Here is a 15,503-nt window from a genome sequence, read left to right as displayed (position 1 = left end):
CATATTCCATTGGCGATGTTTCTGATAAAGGGAAAATAATTGCTGTTTTCTGATTTTAAATCTGTCCAGCTAACACATGTTGTTGACTAGTTTTTAACCTTTTGCATTTTATTTTATTTTTGTTTTTAGCTTCTTATATCAAATGGCTTCATGTTTTGTTTTAAGTGATTTTCGTAAAATAAAATTTCCTTTATTGCATGGAGTTTGAAAACTTTGGGTTTTTTTGTTTGTTTCAGACGAAAATAATTAATAAACGTGTCTTTTGAAACTTGCTATAATATTAATGGTTAGCACACAAAAAAAAAAAATGAAAACTGTAAGGTTTGAAAAAATATAAAAAGTGTTTTTTTTCAGGTGATGTCCATGAATGAAGACATAGTCAAATAATAATAAAATCCAATCAATGACGTTGCTTGGAATTTGATAAAATTCGTAAATCCATAGTGTTGGTATGGGTACATTGGAATAATTTACTTCTCCTTATATACTTATATATAAATAGGTACTTATGCATTGTACGCCTCGTGATTTCTACGAAGTTGGCTCGGACTCGTTTTGCAGTTGACAGAAATAACCGGAAAAGGTCAGCCGAACGTTCCTCCATTTTTTTTAAACACTACGAAAAACATAAACATTTATCTAAGCCTAACCCTGATCCTAACCCTAACTCTAATCCTAATCCTGAACCCTAACCCTAAATTCTAACCCTAAACCCTAAGCCTAACCCCTAACTCTAACCCTAACCCTAAACTGTGTGATTAAAATTAAATTTTTATTCTTTCCAATTTATGAAAAAGCTGTATGCTTAGATTCGTATTAGTTAAAACTGACAGTGCATTCGTTCCTAACATTGAGATCGACCTTTTCCGACTATTGGCGCCAGCTACCGGGCGAACCCGGGTAACTTCGTGAAAAGCGTGGGTCGTACAGTGCATAAACCTATAAATATATTGGAATAAACTACATTTTTTCAGAATTTATTATTTTTTTTGCTTTTTTTTATCAATCATGTTTTACATAATACAATTATTTACATGTAAAGTTTTTGTATATTGCTAGAAATTATTTCTGTCATTTTTCCATAAAAATGAATTAACTAACCGACATTTTGTTTTTCCCATATTTCCCTTTTAGAATGTGACTTTACAACTTTTGGAGACAAATGTGCCAAGAAATGTCACTGTAAAGATAAATCCGAGAGATGTGACAAAGTCACAGGAACATGCAAGAGTGGATGCAAAGATGGATGGTTGGGAAAGAATTGTCAAAAAGGTAAGTTTTTCTTTCGTTTTGTTTTCATTTCTAAATCCTTTCAAGCACTTTCCTGGCATCCATTTTGAAAAAGAAATGACCGTAATTCTGATTTTATTTTGTATTATTGTACTAAAATTATGAGGCTTACTCGCCCAAATTCTGGTATGTATTGAATATTAATCTTTAAATTGTTTTAAAGCTAAAACGTAGTTAATACGAAATAAATTTGGGGGGGGGCGATTAAAATAATTTTCACCGCTATTGTTAATGTTTACCCATTAATTTATATATTTATTTTAATATTTACCAATTTGTTTATTTATTTATTCATTTTAATATTTACCAATTTATTTATTTATTTATTCATTTTAATATTTACCAATTTATTTATTTATTTATTTTAATGTTTATCCATTGATTTATTTATTTTAATATTTATTCATTAATTTATTTATTGATTTATTTATTTTAATATTTACCCATAATTAATTAATTGCTCCACTTCACATTCTCCTCTCCCATATTCCTGTCCCAGGGTACTGAAAAGTCTACAATCTGCCAGTTTTTTGAGACTTTATCAATAACAACCAAATCCGGACGATTATGTAATATATATATATATATATATATATATATATATATATATATATATATATATATATATATATATATATATATATATATATATATTATAATAATAAATGAATAAAAATATATTTCAAAAAGTGATATTTGTTTTTATTGATTTGAAGAATATTTATTTGGCGATGACAATTATTTTTACAGCAGAAGAAAGATTAAAGATTTTCTTAATAGTATTCGTTCTGACAGACATTATTTTAAAAGGCATATTATTATCAACAACATATTATACAGATTGATGTAGAAGGAAACTTGGAATTTCCCTAGGATCCCACCAATCTATATAGTAATACACTAAGTCACTTCGTATTTGTACGTACTACGTTATTACCATTCACACGTATTTAAAAAAAAAGCATAAAATTGTCCGACCAGCAAATATGGTGATTGATAATTAATCTGATGTCGCAAGTGTAAACAATTCCGACTTCAACCATTTTAAAATGAATTGTTTCAAAATCGAATTCTGTCGTCACATCGACTAAAACATAATTTTAAATAAATACATTTCAAAAAGTGACATTTATTTTATTGACTTGTGAACTATGGTTTAGCTGACAATTATTTTTTCGGTAAGAACATGGAAGATATTTATTGCTTAAAAATAATTCAATTATTGTAACTAAATGAGAAGAAATGTTTGTTTTATTCATTAAAAAAGAATATTTAGCTGACAATTATTTTTTCGGTAAGAACATGGAAGATATTTATTGCTTTAAAATAATTCAATTATTGTAACTAAATGAGAAGAAATGTTTGTTTTATTCATTAAAAAAGAATATTTAGCTGACAATTATTTTTTCGGTAAGAACATGGAAGATATTTATTGCTTTAAAATAATTCAATTATTGTAACTAAATGAGAAAAAATGTTCGTTTTATTTATTAAAAAAAGAATATTTAGCTGACAATTATTTTTTTTTCGGTAAGAACATGGAAGATATTTATTGCTTTAAAATAATTCAATTATTGTAACTAAATGAGAAGAAATGTTTGTTTTATTCATTAAAAAAGAATATTTAGCTGACAATGACAAATGTTTGTTTGTTTTTTAATGGAAAAAGAGTAACTTCTTAATAGTATTGATCCTGGCAGGCATTCATTATTGACAAAATACATATTATTATCATCAACAGTAAATAATACAAATTTATTGCAGAATACACCGTGGAATTTCCAAAGGTATCATTAGTTCTATAACACTTCTACACTGATGATGATAATCAATCGTATTTATTTCCATATTTTCTTTTCTGAAATTTCTTGTAGCATGTGACGATTTCAAATTCGGCAGCAAATGCACCAAGTCATGCCGATGTCGAGATAAGAAAGAAGCTTGTGACAAAGAAACAGGAAGATGCCGAAGTGGTTGTGAAACTGGTTGGAGTGGTGAAGATTGTCATCGAGGTAAGAACGAAACATATATGGAATTTGTTTTGAATAAAACAGGCTGAAGATCTTAAGTGAAAACCAAAATCCTGTATTAGATATGAATGGTCAATTAATCAAGACAATTCTTATAACCATGACCTGACTCGTAGCAATGCAACCAAAACACATGCATCAGTGCTAATGGACATATATACATTAGGTTTTCTGTGAAATATTCATATTAAATACATACTTATATTGTATGAAAATAAAATAATACATGATAATGTATAATTAAAAAAAAACGTTTTAAAAGCGAAACCATTGTGTGCTAACTGATAACAAAGATTGTGCCAAAATAACAAAATATTGACTAATGAAAAATACGTCTGACATCGGTGAATACAAAAATGTCTCTTATTAAATAAAATTTCATTTTGAATAAGTGGCAATGGGAGCGGTTATCACTTTCAGAATGGGGTTCTTCTCCCTTCCTCTATAATTATACCAAACACAAAATAAAATATTGGTCAGATTATATATTAAAATCGATCAAAGTCGATTAGAAACACATACTATTTATGATGATGAATGTTTAGCAAAAAGACATCAAATATCAGTTTTTGAGTCTTTGGCATAACTTGACTGAAAATTGAACCCCAATCTTCCGATTCATTAGTACGCATCAATATAGTAATACATTGAGATACGAATACTAAAATATGATTTTTTTTTAAATATGACGACATGTTGTATCTATATTTACACCCTAAGATACGACGCTTTTTTTAAATACGATTTCAGAAATCGCATGATGCCAAAAAATTAAAAGCAAAAAAAAAAAAACAGAAGAAAAAGCCCCCCCCAAAAAAAAAAATACAAAACGCGTGTATCGTATCTCAATCTTCTTTCCCTGACTCCTTCTCCTCCCCCTCCTCCTCCTCCTCCTCCTCCAAGTCCACCTTCGTTAGCCGCTCATCCCTGTCTCTATGGTAGGTTAGTTACAATTTTATTCTTTAATTTTTTTTTTAATCATTACGACTACATTTCATTATGACTATTACATTAAGACTAAAATATTAAGCATTTAGTAAGTTCATTCAACGTGTTTGTGTATAGTATTGTCCCTTTTTAGTTCTCATATTGTGCGTGTACGTGTGTGTGGTAGCGTTGCTTCTCTCCCGCCCTTTTTTCGTGTACCCTATTCACTAACATTCGCTGTGAGTACAACTCCTTTTCTATTTTTATTAACATTTATTATTATTTATCAATTATCGCGTCATTACTTTTGTATTTATCTTTCTTTAGTGATTGATGAGTGTAACTTGAACATAATTTGAGTGGTTTGGGGTTAAATTTTTTACCCTGAAAGCGGATTAATTCTATTTCTTTTAATTCAACTAAGAATAATTATTTTAAGATAAGATTTTTTCGAGATACGTCGGCTGTCATGGAACGAATTACATTTGTATATCAAGGTATTACTGTAATTACATATCAATTATTTTTTTAGAAATCTCACAAAATATGTATGTGTTACATGAAAAGGCGTGTCCCCTTTTTCATGTAAGTAAAAATGAAGAGAATTAGTAAATGAAAATAAAATTAGAGAAAACGGGAATCGAACCCTGTAGATAAGTTTTAAAGAACAATAGGTTTTAAATGGAATTTCTAGTAAATTGTTGATTCTGATAAAATAAATAACAAATATAATTTTGGCTGGAAGCTATTCATTGTTAGAAAGAATGTTGGATAATAAAAAATGGGTTGTATGAATTAGATATATAAGTTGAATTCCTTTGTGAAAACAACAAAGGAAAAATGGGAAATCAGAATGTTTCGAAACGTGCAGGTCGCGCATGTTGATGGCACGTGAATTGTGGTCACGTTGGCCGGACATGCATAGATTTCTCAATATAGGAAGTGAGAGTTAATTAGTTAAAGAGAAGTCAGAAGGGAGAGACAGAGAGTCAGACGAGAGTCCGACCAGTTCGAATCTTGGCCCGTCTGGAAGCGAGAGGGTTTTAAATAGAAAAAGAAAATGTAAGAAGAAACTTTGAATTCCTGGATGCAAGTCATTGACCGGTCAAGGGGAAGAATAAATGCTCATCATGTTTTTATAACTGCCGTCTCCTGTGTCCATCATAACATGAAAAAGGTATTGTCTATTTATGTGTAAAAACCATTTGGAATTCATCAGCTAAAACATATATGTGTTAGAAAGTATATGTGTCTATTTATGTTATATAAACACTCCCGTTCAAACAGAACTGTCAAAAGCATAAATGTCAACCTCTCAATCTATCGGTATAAATGCCAATCTATCAGTCTATCTATCTAGATATCAAATCCCCTCTCAAAGTGTAATTATATGTACTCTCTCTCAATTATAAACTCTCACTCTCTCTCTCTCTCTCTCTCTCTCTCTCTCTCTCTCTCTCTCTCTCTCTCTTTATATACACCTGTTAATGTCTCCATATTAATCACACACATGAACCTCAAAGATCTCTTACTTCCATGAACACTCTTAAGACTCTTATCCTTCTTAACATGGATACAAATAGAACTTTCATCATTGTAATAATAACACTACGTAACATATGAATATATTGGTAAATCCTTCCCGAAAAAAATTATTTGATAGACCTTAAACTTGTCTATGAATTCATTGTTTTTACCATTATTTCTGAATGGATCCTTCTTAGATTTGCTATTTTTAATCAGATTAGGCATTTTTTTCCAAAAGTTTATTACTCTAGTAGAAAATCTAACTTTATAGTATATTTAGTTTTTGAAATCTTTCTTGGTATTCAATTATCAATGCAAGAAAGTATATTTCATATCAAAGAATGTTAATTATTTTAAAGGTCTTAATTAAAACACTTCTATTCTGCTCTCTAGTAAAGTAAAAAGTGAATTGACTGCAGTCAAAGTCAAGGCAAAGGCCCCCTTATCATCAGTGTCTACTACACTGAGAATAAATGATGGCACCACTTCGTTCCCTAGATTGCTCTACTTACCCTTAATACTCACCTTTTGATGTTTAGTGTTTAACAAGATGGAATCAAATACCATTTTATTCTTTGGTATGACATAACCGAGGAGTGAACCGTGTTGTCCCAGGTTATAAGCGAACATTTCCCCCAGTATCCTAAATCATCATCATCATCATCATCATCATCATCATCATCATCATCATCATCATCATCATCATCGAGTTAATGTCCGTTTTACATGATGGCATGTTATATATTAATTTTATTGGAATCTTTTGAGATCAGTAATTAATTAATTAATTAATTTATTTATGGACTGTTATCCTCATCTTCATAGTTGTTGTTTCACCAACTTTTCGGCCAACTCATCCTCTGGCCTTCTTTAGGTGATTAGTGGCGCAGTGGATAGAAGCGCTGAGTTTCTACGGTTCCAGAGGAGCAATTGTCTGAAGATAGCGGTTTTAATCCTACCCAAAGCAGACCAGAGGATTAGTTGGCCAACAACAACCATGGAAGGCAGTAATTACTGGGGATATAGTTAAGAGACTCGGTATTCATATCTCATCGTGGTTAATCACCTGAAGAAGGCCAGAGGGTGAATTGGCCGAAACATGGCGAAGCAACAACAATCATGATGAGGATAGCAGTCCGCAAATAAACAAATAAATGTTGGATGGTTTTTAGAAACTAAGTTCCAAACTAACCTCTCTGATCTTTCTCATCAACAGATCTCATGAATAGATATTAAGTTTATTTTTATAATGATTTAGTAAAGTAGTTAAACCTTAAATTTATGATTATGAATTTAAAAGAACGCTTACATATGTTTCTCAGTTTATGTGTATTTTGCTATGCATTATTCGTTTCTAATGAGTCTGATTGTTTAAAAAAATGTTTTGTGATTTGAAAACTTAATTTTCAAAATTTATTTCCAGATTGTAGCCGGTTAAGCCTTTATGGAAATAACTGCAAAAAGCGCTGCAGTCATTTCTGTAAGAACCAGAAATGCGATCGAGTTACAGGCGAATGTGTGCAAGGTTGCACCATGGGGCATCAGGGCTCACACTGCGAGAAAGGTAAGCATATTTTCCAATTTAAAGACTATGTGAACTGCTGCAATCACTGAAGTTGGGCAAAGAAATATGGGCGAGACTTTCGTTGATGTGATTTTGTGATCCATGTAATATTGATTCATGGCACAACAGATAAAAAAAAATCTCTAATCTAATATGTCCTACTTTATCAACTAATATTCAATCCCTGTCCCATCGCCGCAATGTTGCATCCCTACGCCTGTTTTACAAGTATTTTAATGGAATTTACTCTGATGAACTCATTGCATTTGTGCCCCCTCGACGTATATACCCCCAACAAACCCGCCTAGGAACAAAATCACACCCCTTCACTATTGAGGTCCCTAAATGCCAGAAAGCTTTCTACTCTAATAGCTTGTTCCCTCGAACAGCTAGACTCTGGAATTCCCTTCCTGTTAGCTGTTTCCCTAACAGTACTGATATGCAGAAGATCAAACCTAATGTAAACCAACATCTTGTTAATCTTTCTAAGGTGTGGTCCCAATTAGTAGCCCCTTACGTCAAAGTGGCGATATGCCTTGTTTTGGGTGAATGTGAATAAAAAACAATTCTATATGAGAGTATTATGGAGGTTGGAAGATCAATCCTTATTACGTAACTAAAATAACATAGTAACTAATTAATATTTTTACCCGGTTATGGCGATTTTTACTGACGGAAAAAGAACGATCTACTCTTTTAACGCGTCATCTTATTTAAGAATATCGTCAAGCTACTTATTTTAAGAGAATTAACATGACTTCTTAATTCCTGACCCTTGTCGATTGTGGAAACTATATATAAAAGAAACTTGATATTATTCTATTATTATCCTTTTAGTAACAAAAGAAAAGGATTAAAAAAACGTACTTATGCAGAATAGGGACTGCGTAAGCCGAATAGTGTTCCGTAAAACACCGAAAGGTGCCGAAAGGTATAGCCAATGAAATTGCAGCAGTCAACAATTGGCAGACGGTAAATGTTTATTATATTTTTATAGTATCTTTTGTTTTTTGGGGTTTTTTTTTAAATCGTTAAGTTAAAGCGCAGAATAGTGTTTTACAAAAGCTCTCTTCTCCATGTTAAGAATTGCTTTCTAAATAATAATCTTATTTCAATATGGTCCGTTAACTGCGTAAGTATCTTTTTTCATTGAAATCACCATAAGATTACTGTTTTCAATTATAATTATGTGATTTTTTTTTTTTAATTCTTAACTGTTTGCTAGCGTTTTAATCATGGGTAGAAAAATTTTCGGTAAAAATAAAACAAACAAAGATTTTGTTCGGAACCTTTTTAAAAATTGGCCAATGTTTTCACTTAAAAAATGTTTTTATTGTGCACCTTCTTGTGGTTTACGTAACCTGCTAGGAATATGCCGACGATAACGCAGTCCTTAATCTGCATAAGTACAAAAAAAGCAAAAAGAGTAACAAAAATGACATCATCTATTACCATATATTGATGTATATATTAATAGGATAGAGCGTGTTATTTATTTTGTGTGTCACGCTTACATTCCAGTGACTGTCGTTTAATTGTTATGGACTTGTAATAAATAATTTTACCAAGAATTCTTCATAAGTTTTGGTTTCGGTTTCGATTATAGCTGAAGGAACTTATATATATATATATATATATATATATATATATATATATATATATATATATATATATATATATGTATATTCATAGGTTTTTGTTTCTGTTTCGATTCAAGCTGGTGCACCATATGGATATATATTTTTATTTGAAATCGCAACTTTATAATATATAAAAATCGATAGAACATTAACTCTATAATAATATATACAAAATCTGCAAGAATTAAAATATCATATTTAAGCGTACTTTACGACCGGGCTATGCCGGGCGTCCCTGCTAGCTTAGATAAATACTTTTGCTGTTTTAACAAAAGAGCTACAATAATATCAGCGTGTCTTCATTTACACTGAACATCTACGGAATGCCAACATCAATATATAACATATGAATGAGTCCGCTGTGGAATTTCCGCAGGTCCTTCTAGTTAACTAATATTTCCATAACAATTAAAGATGATGTGGTTTGTCAACAGTCATATATACAAATGTAAGTTAAGCTGACAGTTACATATATTAAATGACTATGGTTCGAATTAACAATCACAACGAAAAAAATTAGCATGTTCTGTTTTTATTAATGTCGTGTTAAAAACACAATTATACTGCGACAAACATTCCTGTCATTTATCGAGAGCAAAAAAGGTCATGATATTTCACATGCTTGGTGCAATATTTGCAATTTCGATAAAACTCATGCACAGGCAGTTATGCAACTTCGAAGAGTAAATGAAGATTATGAAATTTTTGATGGGTAAACAAGTGTGGCTCTTGTTAGCATCAAAGTAAGAAACGATGAAGACAGATCGACACAGAAAACAACTGAGAGATAAAGAGAGAGAAAGGGAAGAGAAAAGATTGAAATTTGACTGGGAGGAATGTTCATTGCATTAAATAGAGTGAGTCACGAGAAACGGATGTTCTTAGAACGCTCCTTGCTCTCCTTGAGTAAGACATAACGAGTGAGGAAGGTATTCTTTAAACTTGCTTAAAATGCCGTTCAGTTTGTCTATGACTGTTGTTCGAGCTGAATTCTCTAATCATATCATTTCACGCTCTGGAGATCTCCCGTGGCCTCCGCACTCACCCGATCTTTCCATGTGCGATTTTTATCCGTGGGGATTTTGGAAATCGTGCGTCTATTCTGGGAAACCTCACACACTTGGAGAATCGAAGACTGCAATACGTGAAAATATTTAAAAAAAAAAAAATGTGAAGAAACTTTAGTAAAAGTGGAGGCTAAATTTAGAAAGCGGCTTCAAATTTATGCTCGTGAAAATGGCCATCATTTGTCATACAATTTTTCGAGGTATTCCATAATAGCATACTTTAGTAAATGTTTTCATGTACATTATAAAATTTTTGTTGAAATATTCGCAGTTTTGTTTTCCTTAAAAATATCTGTTTCTCGTGACTCACCCTGTAGTATCTCCATAAAGAAGAAAAAGAAGAAGAAACAAGTTTTTTTTCGTATTATTTGCATTCAGTGAACTACTGTTCTCGTCTAGAATGTTATTTTCACGTTTCGCCCGACATAACTAAATATATAATATATATATATATATATATATATATATATATATATATATATATATATATATATATATATATATATATATATGGAAGCAGATTTTGCCAGCTTGCTATCACTTCGCAAATTTTGCTGATCGAAGTTTTTTAAACCAAAATTTTAAATAATAAACATTTAATTCATAAGTTTCTTGTAAACACAACACAAAATCTTCTGCATTTATTCAGATAAATAGATAAATATAAACATTTGGGGTAATTTTGATAAAATTTATTCATCTTTTAAATAAGATCGTAAACAAATGAAAAGAAAGAAGAATAAGACAACACTGAAATCAGAAGAAACGGTTATTGATAAGATGTTCAGGAATAGAAGAACCATATATATTATTTATGGCATCGGATGTCAAATAACTTGCATGACGATTTTTTTTTTTTTTTTGGCACGTGTTGTTTGATCCGGATATCTAATGTTTCTATTAACTTGCCTCCCCACGAGAGCAGAGTTAGACACATGGTCGGTTTTTAATGTGATGAAAATAGAAGAACCATATATATATATATATATTTTAATGTGATGAAAATAGAAGATCCATATATATATATATATATATATATATATATATATATATATATATATAATGTGTAATAATAAATAATATGTAATAAGTATGGCTATGACAACAGCATATTCTTTTCCTTGTTTTGATTCTCAGGTATATATCCATTGATATCTTATGTGTGTTTATGTAGAGTGATGTGGTTCTCGGTTGAATAACTGTGTCTTACTGTGTCGGATATATACTCGAGGGTCAAATCAAAGAAAAGAATATGCTGGTGTCATAGTTCTAGTAATAAGTAGTAAGATTCTACATGTAGGAATTAACTTTGGTCTAGGACTCCTAAAATTAATACTAGAATTGTCCGCAAGGATCTGTGTGGTAGTGGATTAAGTTCCTTAGTTGTGAGTTAAACTATTTTGGAGGTTGAAAGTTCACTCCTCAGTGCAGGTGACACTCAAAAATACAATTGCGATTTATTTACGACTTCTACAAAACGAAGAAATGTTACCTCCCGCAGATTTAATAAAGGGATTCGTTTTAAATTTCGTGTAGATTCCCGAATTCAACTTGAGTAAGACAAGAAGAAGGTAAAAAGTTACATCAACCGAAATGAGAACAGTAGTCCAAAGAGTCCAAATAATCAATCCTTATCTTAAAAATTCCGAAAAAACGAATATTCTCATAAAATGGAATGACAATATTTATATTTTGATTGTTGTGATTATAAGGTTAGATTTCTCTTTTTAAGTTGTTAATATAACATATTTCTGCCTATGATTGTTAAAAACTCAGAAACTACAAAAGATACATTTGAAACCTTATATATTCTGATTCTGTATAACCTTGCGTCGGCTATGATAAAAAAAAATATTGTAATATTCTCCAATGTTGCCAGTATAAAAGTAAGGAAGATATTGTTAGTTCATTGCTTAGTTACACTCAACAAACAAAACGGCTGCTCCTTTCTCTTCCTTTGAGAGGCAGATAACTCTCCTAGTACTTCCTGTCAGGGCAGATAACTCATCAGTACTTCCTGTATCAAGGACAGATAACCCTTTTACCTATACAACCAGATATCAAAGTATGGAGAGAGAGGGAGCGGCTTAAAATAATTTTACTTTCTTACTAATAAACAGTCAGATGCTAAAAAGTTTTCTTTCTTTTTTTTTTTTTTTTCATTCTATTACATTGGAGCAGTTGCAAAAGGTTGCGCATGAGTGGGGTAAAGAAAGAAAAAAGAGGGCCAGGGGGAGAGTTGTGCTTGAAAATAGTGATAGATGTTTTTAAAGAATGACGTTGCACCTACTTTTATAACTTTTCTATTTTGTTAGCTGTACTCGTCCCGAGCAACGCCGGGTAGTCCTACCAGTACAATATATATTTAAAGAAACGTTAACATCGTTATGCTATGAATTGCATTGCTGCAAGTAGCAATACGTTTGATAAAATCCAGTTGTAAGTTACACTCTTCTGGAGGTTGAATGTTCAATCAGTGTGGGCGACACTCAAAAAGTACAATTGCGCATTACTAAGGAATTCTACCCCGCCATGACTGACAGAAGGAGAGCATACTATCCCGGTAGATTAAATAAAGAGTTCAATTCGAAATTCCGTTCAGATTCCCGAGTTTGACAGAAAAATTTCTGAGTTCAATACGATACACGTGAAGAAGGTCGAAAGCTACGTCGACTGAAATGTCGTGAGAATAATACTCAAGCTAAGAGCAGTAGTTTGAAGAATCCAAATAATATGTTATAGACTGTGTTGTCACATTTTCTCATTGTTTCGTTTTCATTTTCTCTTACAAACAGAATGTCCTGCTGGTAGATATGGAGAAGACTGCAACAATACTTGCAGTCCAAACTGTATTGATGGTGTCTGCGAGTGGTACAATGGCTATTGTAAAAATGGATGTAAGCCCGGTTGGGAGATGGGCCGCTGTGACAAAGGTATGAAGCTTGTCTTATTTTAATTGTTATTCTCTTGCTGTATTTCTGCTGCGCTTAAAAGAATGGCGACACACTGATACATGAAAAATATAGCAGTATATTTTTTTATTGCCGGTCACGGTTATGGACAGTTGGTTGTTTCACTAAATTGACTTCACTTTGATTACATCTGTGTAACATTTTATCGAAAATGATCTTTCAAGCATCATACTTTTAACTTATCTTCTTTTTTGACAATTGATCAAGTTCGTTGTTTCTTCATGCAGGTGCCTGTGTGAGGTTTATACTTTTTATTAAAATGACCTTTTGGTACATTTGATAATTATTCTTGCATTTGCACGCTTTTTTTTTTCAAAATAATTTCTCAGTATACACAATATAGGTATTAAACAAGTTGTTAGGTTTATAATTTTATTCGAACGACCTTTTGGTGCATTTTATGATTAGTTTGTTGTTTCTTATATTGTTCGCCAGGTGTACGTTTTGTCAAAATGATTTCTTGGTATATAGTGTCTAGATATCTAATACTATGTGTTTCAAAAACTTCCTATTTTAAAAGAACTTTTTAAATAAATTCAATATCTGAAATGTTAGGCACATTAATTTTCTTTTGCCTGTGTGTCTTTTTTTGCCTGTGTTTATCTTTTAGAGACGATTAATAAATGTACAGATTCCTTATATCGTAGTGAACTACTCACTCCCCCTACCCTCGAAAGTTTTTTAGTGAACGTCATGAAATTTGCTACTATATCGGTGGAATTTAGTTTTAACAACATTATGTACAGACAGATTGATAGTGTCTCTATAGGTTTTGCCATGGGATCGGCATTGGTTAACACCGTTGTAGGTTTTCATAAAAATGGCTTGTTATCTGGTTTTCAAAGACCTGGTGTTTACTTTCGTTATGTTGACGACACCTTCTGTTTGTTCAAAAAAAAATACTCGAGCTGAGATCGAAACGAAAAGCTGAAGACAGTGAGTCAAGTACGACAACCATTAGGCCGGCTTAACACGATTTGTAAAAAGTGTTTTCAAATTGTACTTATTTGTAACCTAATAAATCTGTCATGTGAACCAACGGAACAGGCGAAAGTACTGACAGGAAGTGTAGATCATGTTTTTTAATATCATGCCTCTCATCCCTGTCACGTGTCATGCCGAGGTAAAGATGGATACCTGTGCAAGGAGTGCATTTAGAATGCAACTGCAGATGTGCACATCCTAGCAGCACTTCATCATCACAAGAGTGGCATGCAGTGGAAAGGAGAAATTCAAAACAACTAGTGATCTTCTAAAGACGTTGAAACGTCAGTTTGTCAAAGAAACACTTTTTCCTGCGGTGCCAAGCAATGTTTAGATATTGTATGTTACGTGGTCGTTCACTCATTCATCTATCCTCTATCTGGTCTTATTTTTATTGTACTGGCTTATTAACAATCCTCCTCGTCAGGCAGATTTGGTAGAAAAGCATGTTTAATCAGTAATAATTTGATTATGCAACAGAAAGTGCATGCTCATATTGTACCAGAAGCACTTATTGAATTTCCTAATACAAAGATATACTGCATCACAGATTTTTGCGGTGTGTGTATATTTTTTAGGAAATCCAAAGAATTGGCCTAAAATTATCACAAAATAATAAAGATATTGAAATTATATTTTTGACATAACTATTTTTAGACCACAACTAAAAATGCTTATTCTTATGTTTTGCATTTAATATATATTGAGTGGATTTCTAACAGTATTTTGTATATATATATATATATATATATATATATATATATATATATATATATATATATATTAGTTTGAACTCATTTTCCCAAACTTAACATATTCAACAGTGAGCTCGCCGCCATTTGTTTTTTTTTACATATACCGATAAACACTCTATGTTGTGCGAACCGAATAAACATTTTACATTAAATAATAACACTAAAAACTTATCCAGTTATGTAGAAAAGTAACTTATCTTGCCTTTGATAACATTTATTTGTTATATATTTGCTTTTGGAGAACTTTTTCATATCTATGTGCATAATAATAAAAAAACAGTGTTGAGTTAGTATCATTTGATTTAGATATTGGTTGTTAACTTTATATACAATGTAACCGCAAAACTTCTCCGGGTGAATCTTTATGAAATTGGGAACTGTCAGTCGCATTTCAAAATCTTTATGTCAAGCTCGGGAATCAGTTCAAAATTCCGTCCAGGTTTCGAAGTCAAATATATAAAGATTCCCAGGTTCGACTAAAAGGTTCCCAAGTTTGCAAAGATTCACCTAAAGAAGACTGGAGTGAATATAACAACTGGTATTGTTGTATTTCTACTGTGTTTAAAAGAATCACAACACACTGATGTATAAAAAAAATGACAATATATATTTATTTTTGGCGACGACTATGTGCACGTTTTTGTCAAAACTGATTTCTCGCACATCGAAGTAAACGCAGAATAAAAAGTGGACATTTGGTTTACTTTCGACAGCCTCGTAACTTTCCCTTCCTTTGGTTTTGTCCTT

The 15,503-nt window shown here is 31.6% G+C and overlaps 1 protein-coding gene across 4 annotated transcripts in view; it reads left to right on the top strand.

Annotated features, from left to right (window-relative positions):
- Positions 1 to 15,503, top strand: part of LOC145258892 (uncharacterized) — a 381,700-nt gene that overhangs the window by 234,985 nt on the left and 131,212 nt on the right. For all 4 annotated transcript variants that reach the window (XR_013864110.1, XR_013864111.1, XM_080116649.1 and 1 more), the window contains exons 4-7: positions 1,135 to 1,272; positions 3,165 to 3,302; positions 7,198 to 7,338; positions 12,841 to 12,978. Coding sequence is in view for 2 of the 4 variants with exons in the window: in XM_080116649.1 (XP_079972775.1) it covers positions 1,135 to 1,272; positions 3,165 to 3,302; positions 7,198 to 7,338; positions 12,841 to 12,978 (555 nt within the window). In the remaining 2 variants the exon portion in view is untranslated. The remainder of the gene's footprint in view (positions 1 to 1,134; positions 1,273 to 3,164; positions 3,303 to 7,197; positions 7,339 to 12,840; positions 12,979 to 15,503) is intronic.

This window comes from Euprymna scolopes, chromosome 3 (genome assembly GCF_053919585.1).
Source record: "Euprymna scolopes isolate OS-2025 chromosome 3, ASM5391958v1, whole genome shotgun sequence".
In the NCBI taxonomy this organism is placed as follows: Eukaryota; Metazoa; Mollusca; class Cephalopoda; order Sepiida; family Sepiolidae; genus Euprymna; species Euprymna scolopes.
The sequence above is the reverse complement of the archived record's forward strand: the minus strand, read 5'-3'. Positions and strand labels throughout refer to the sequence as shown.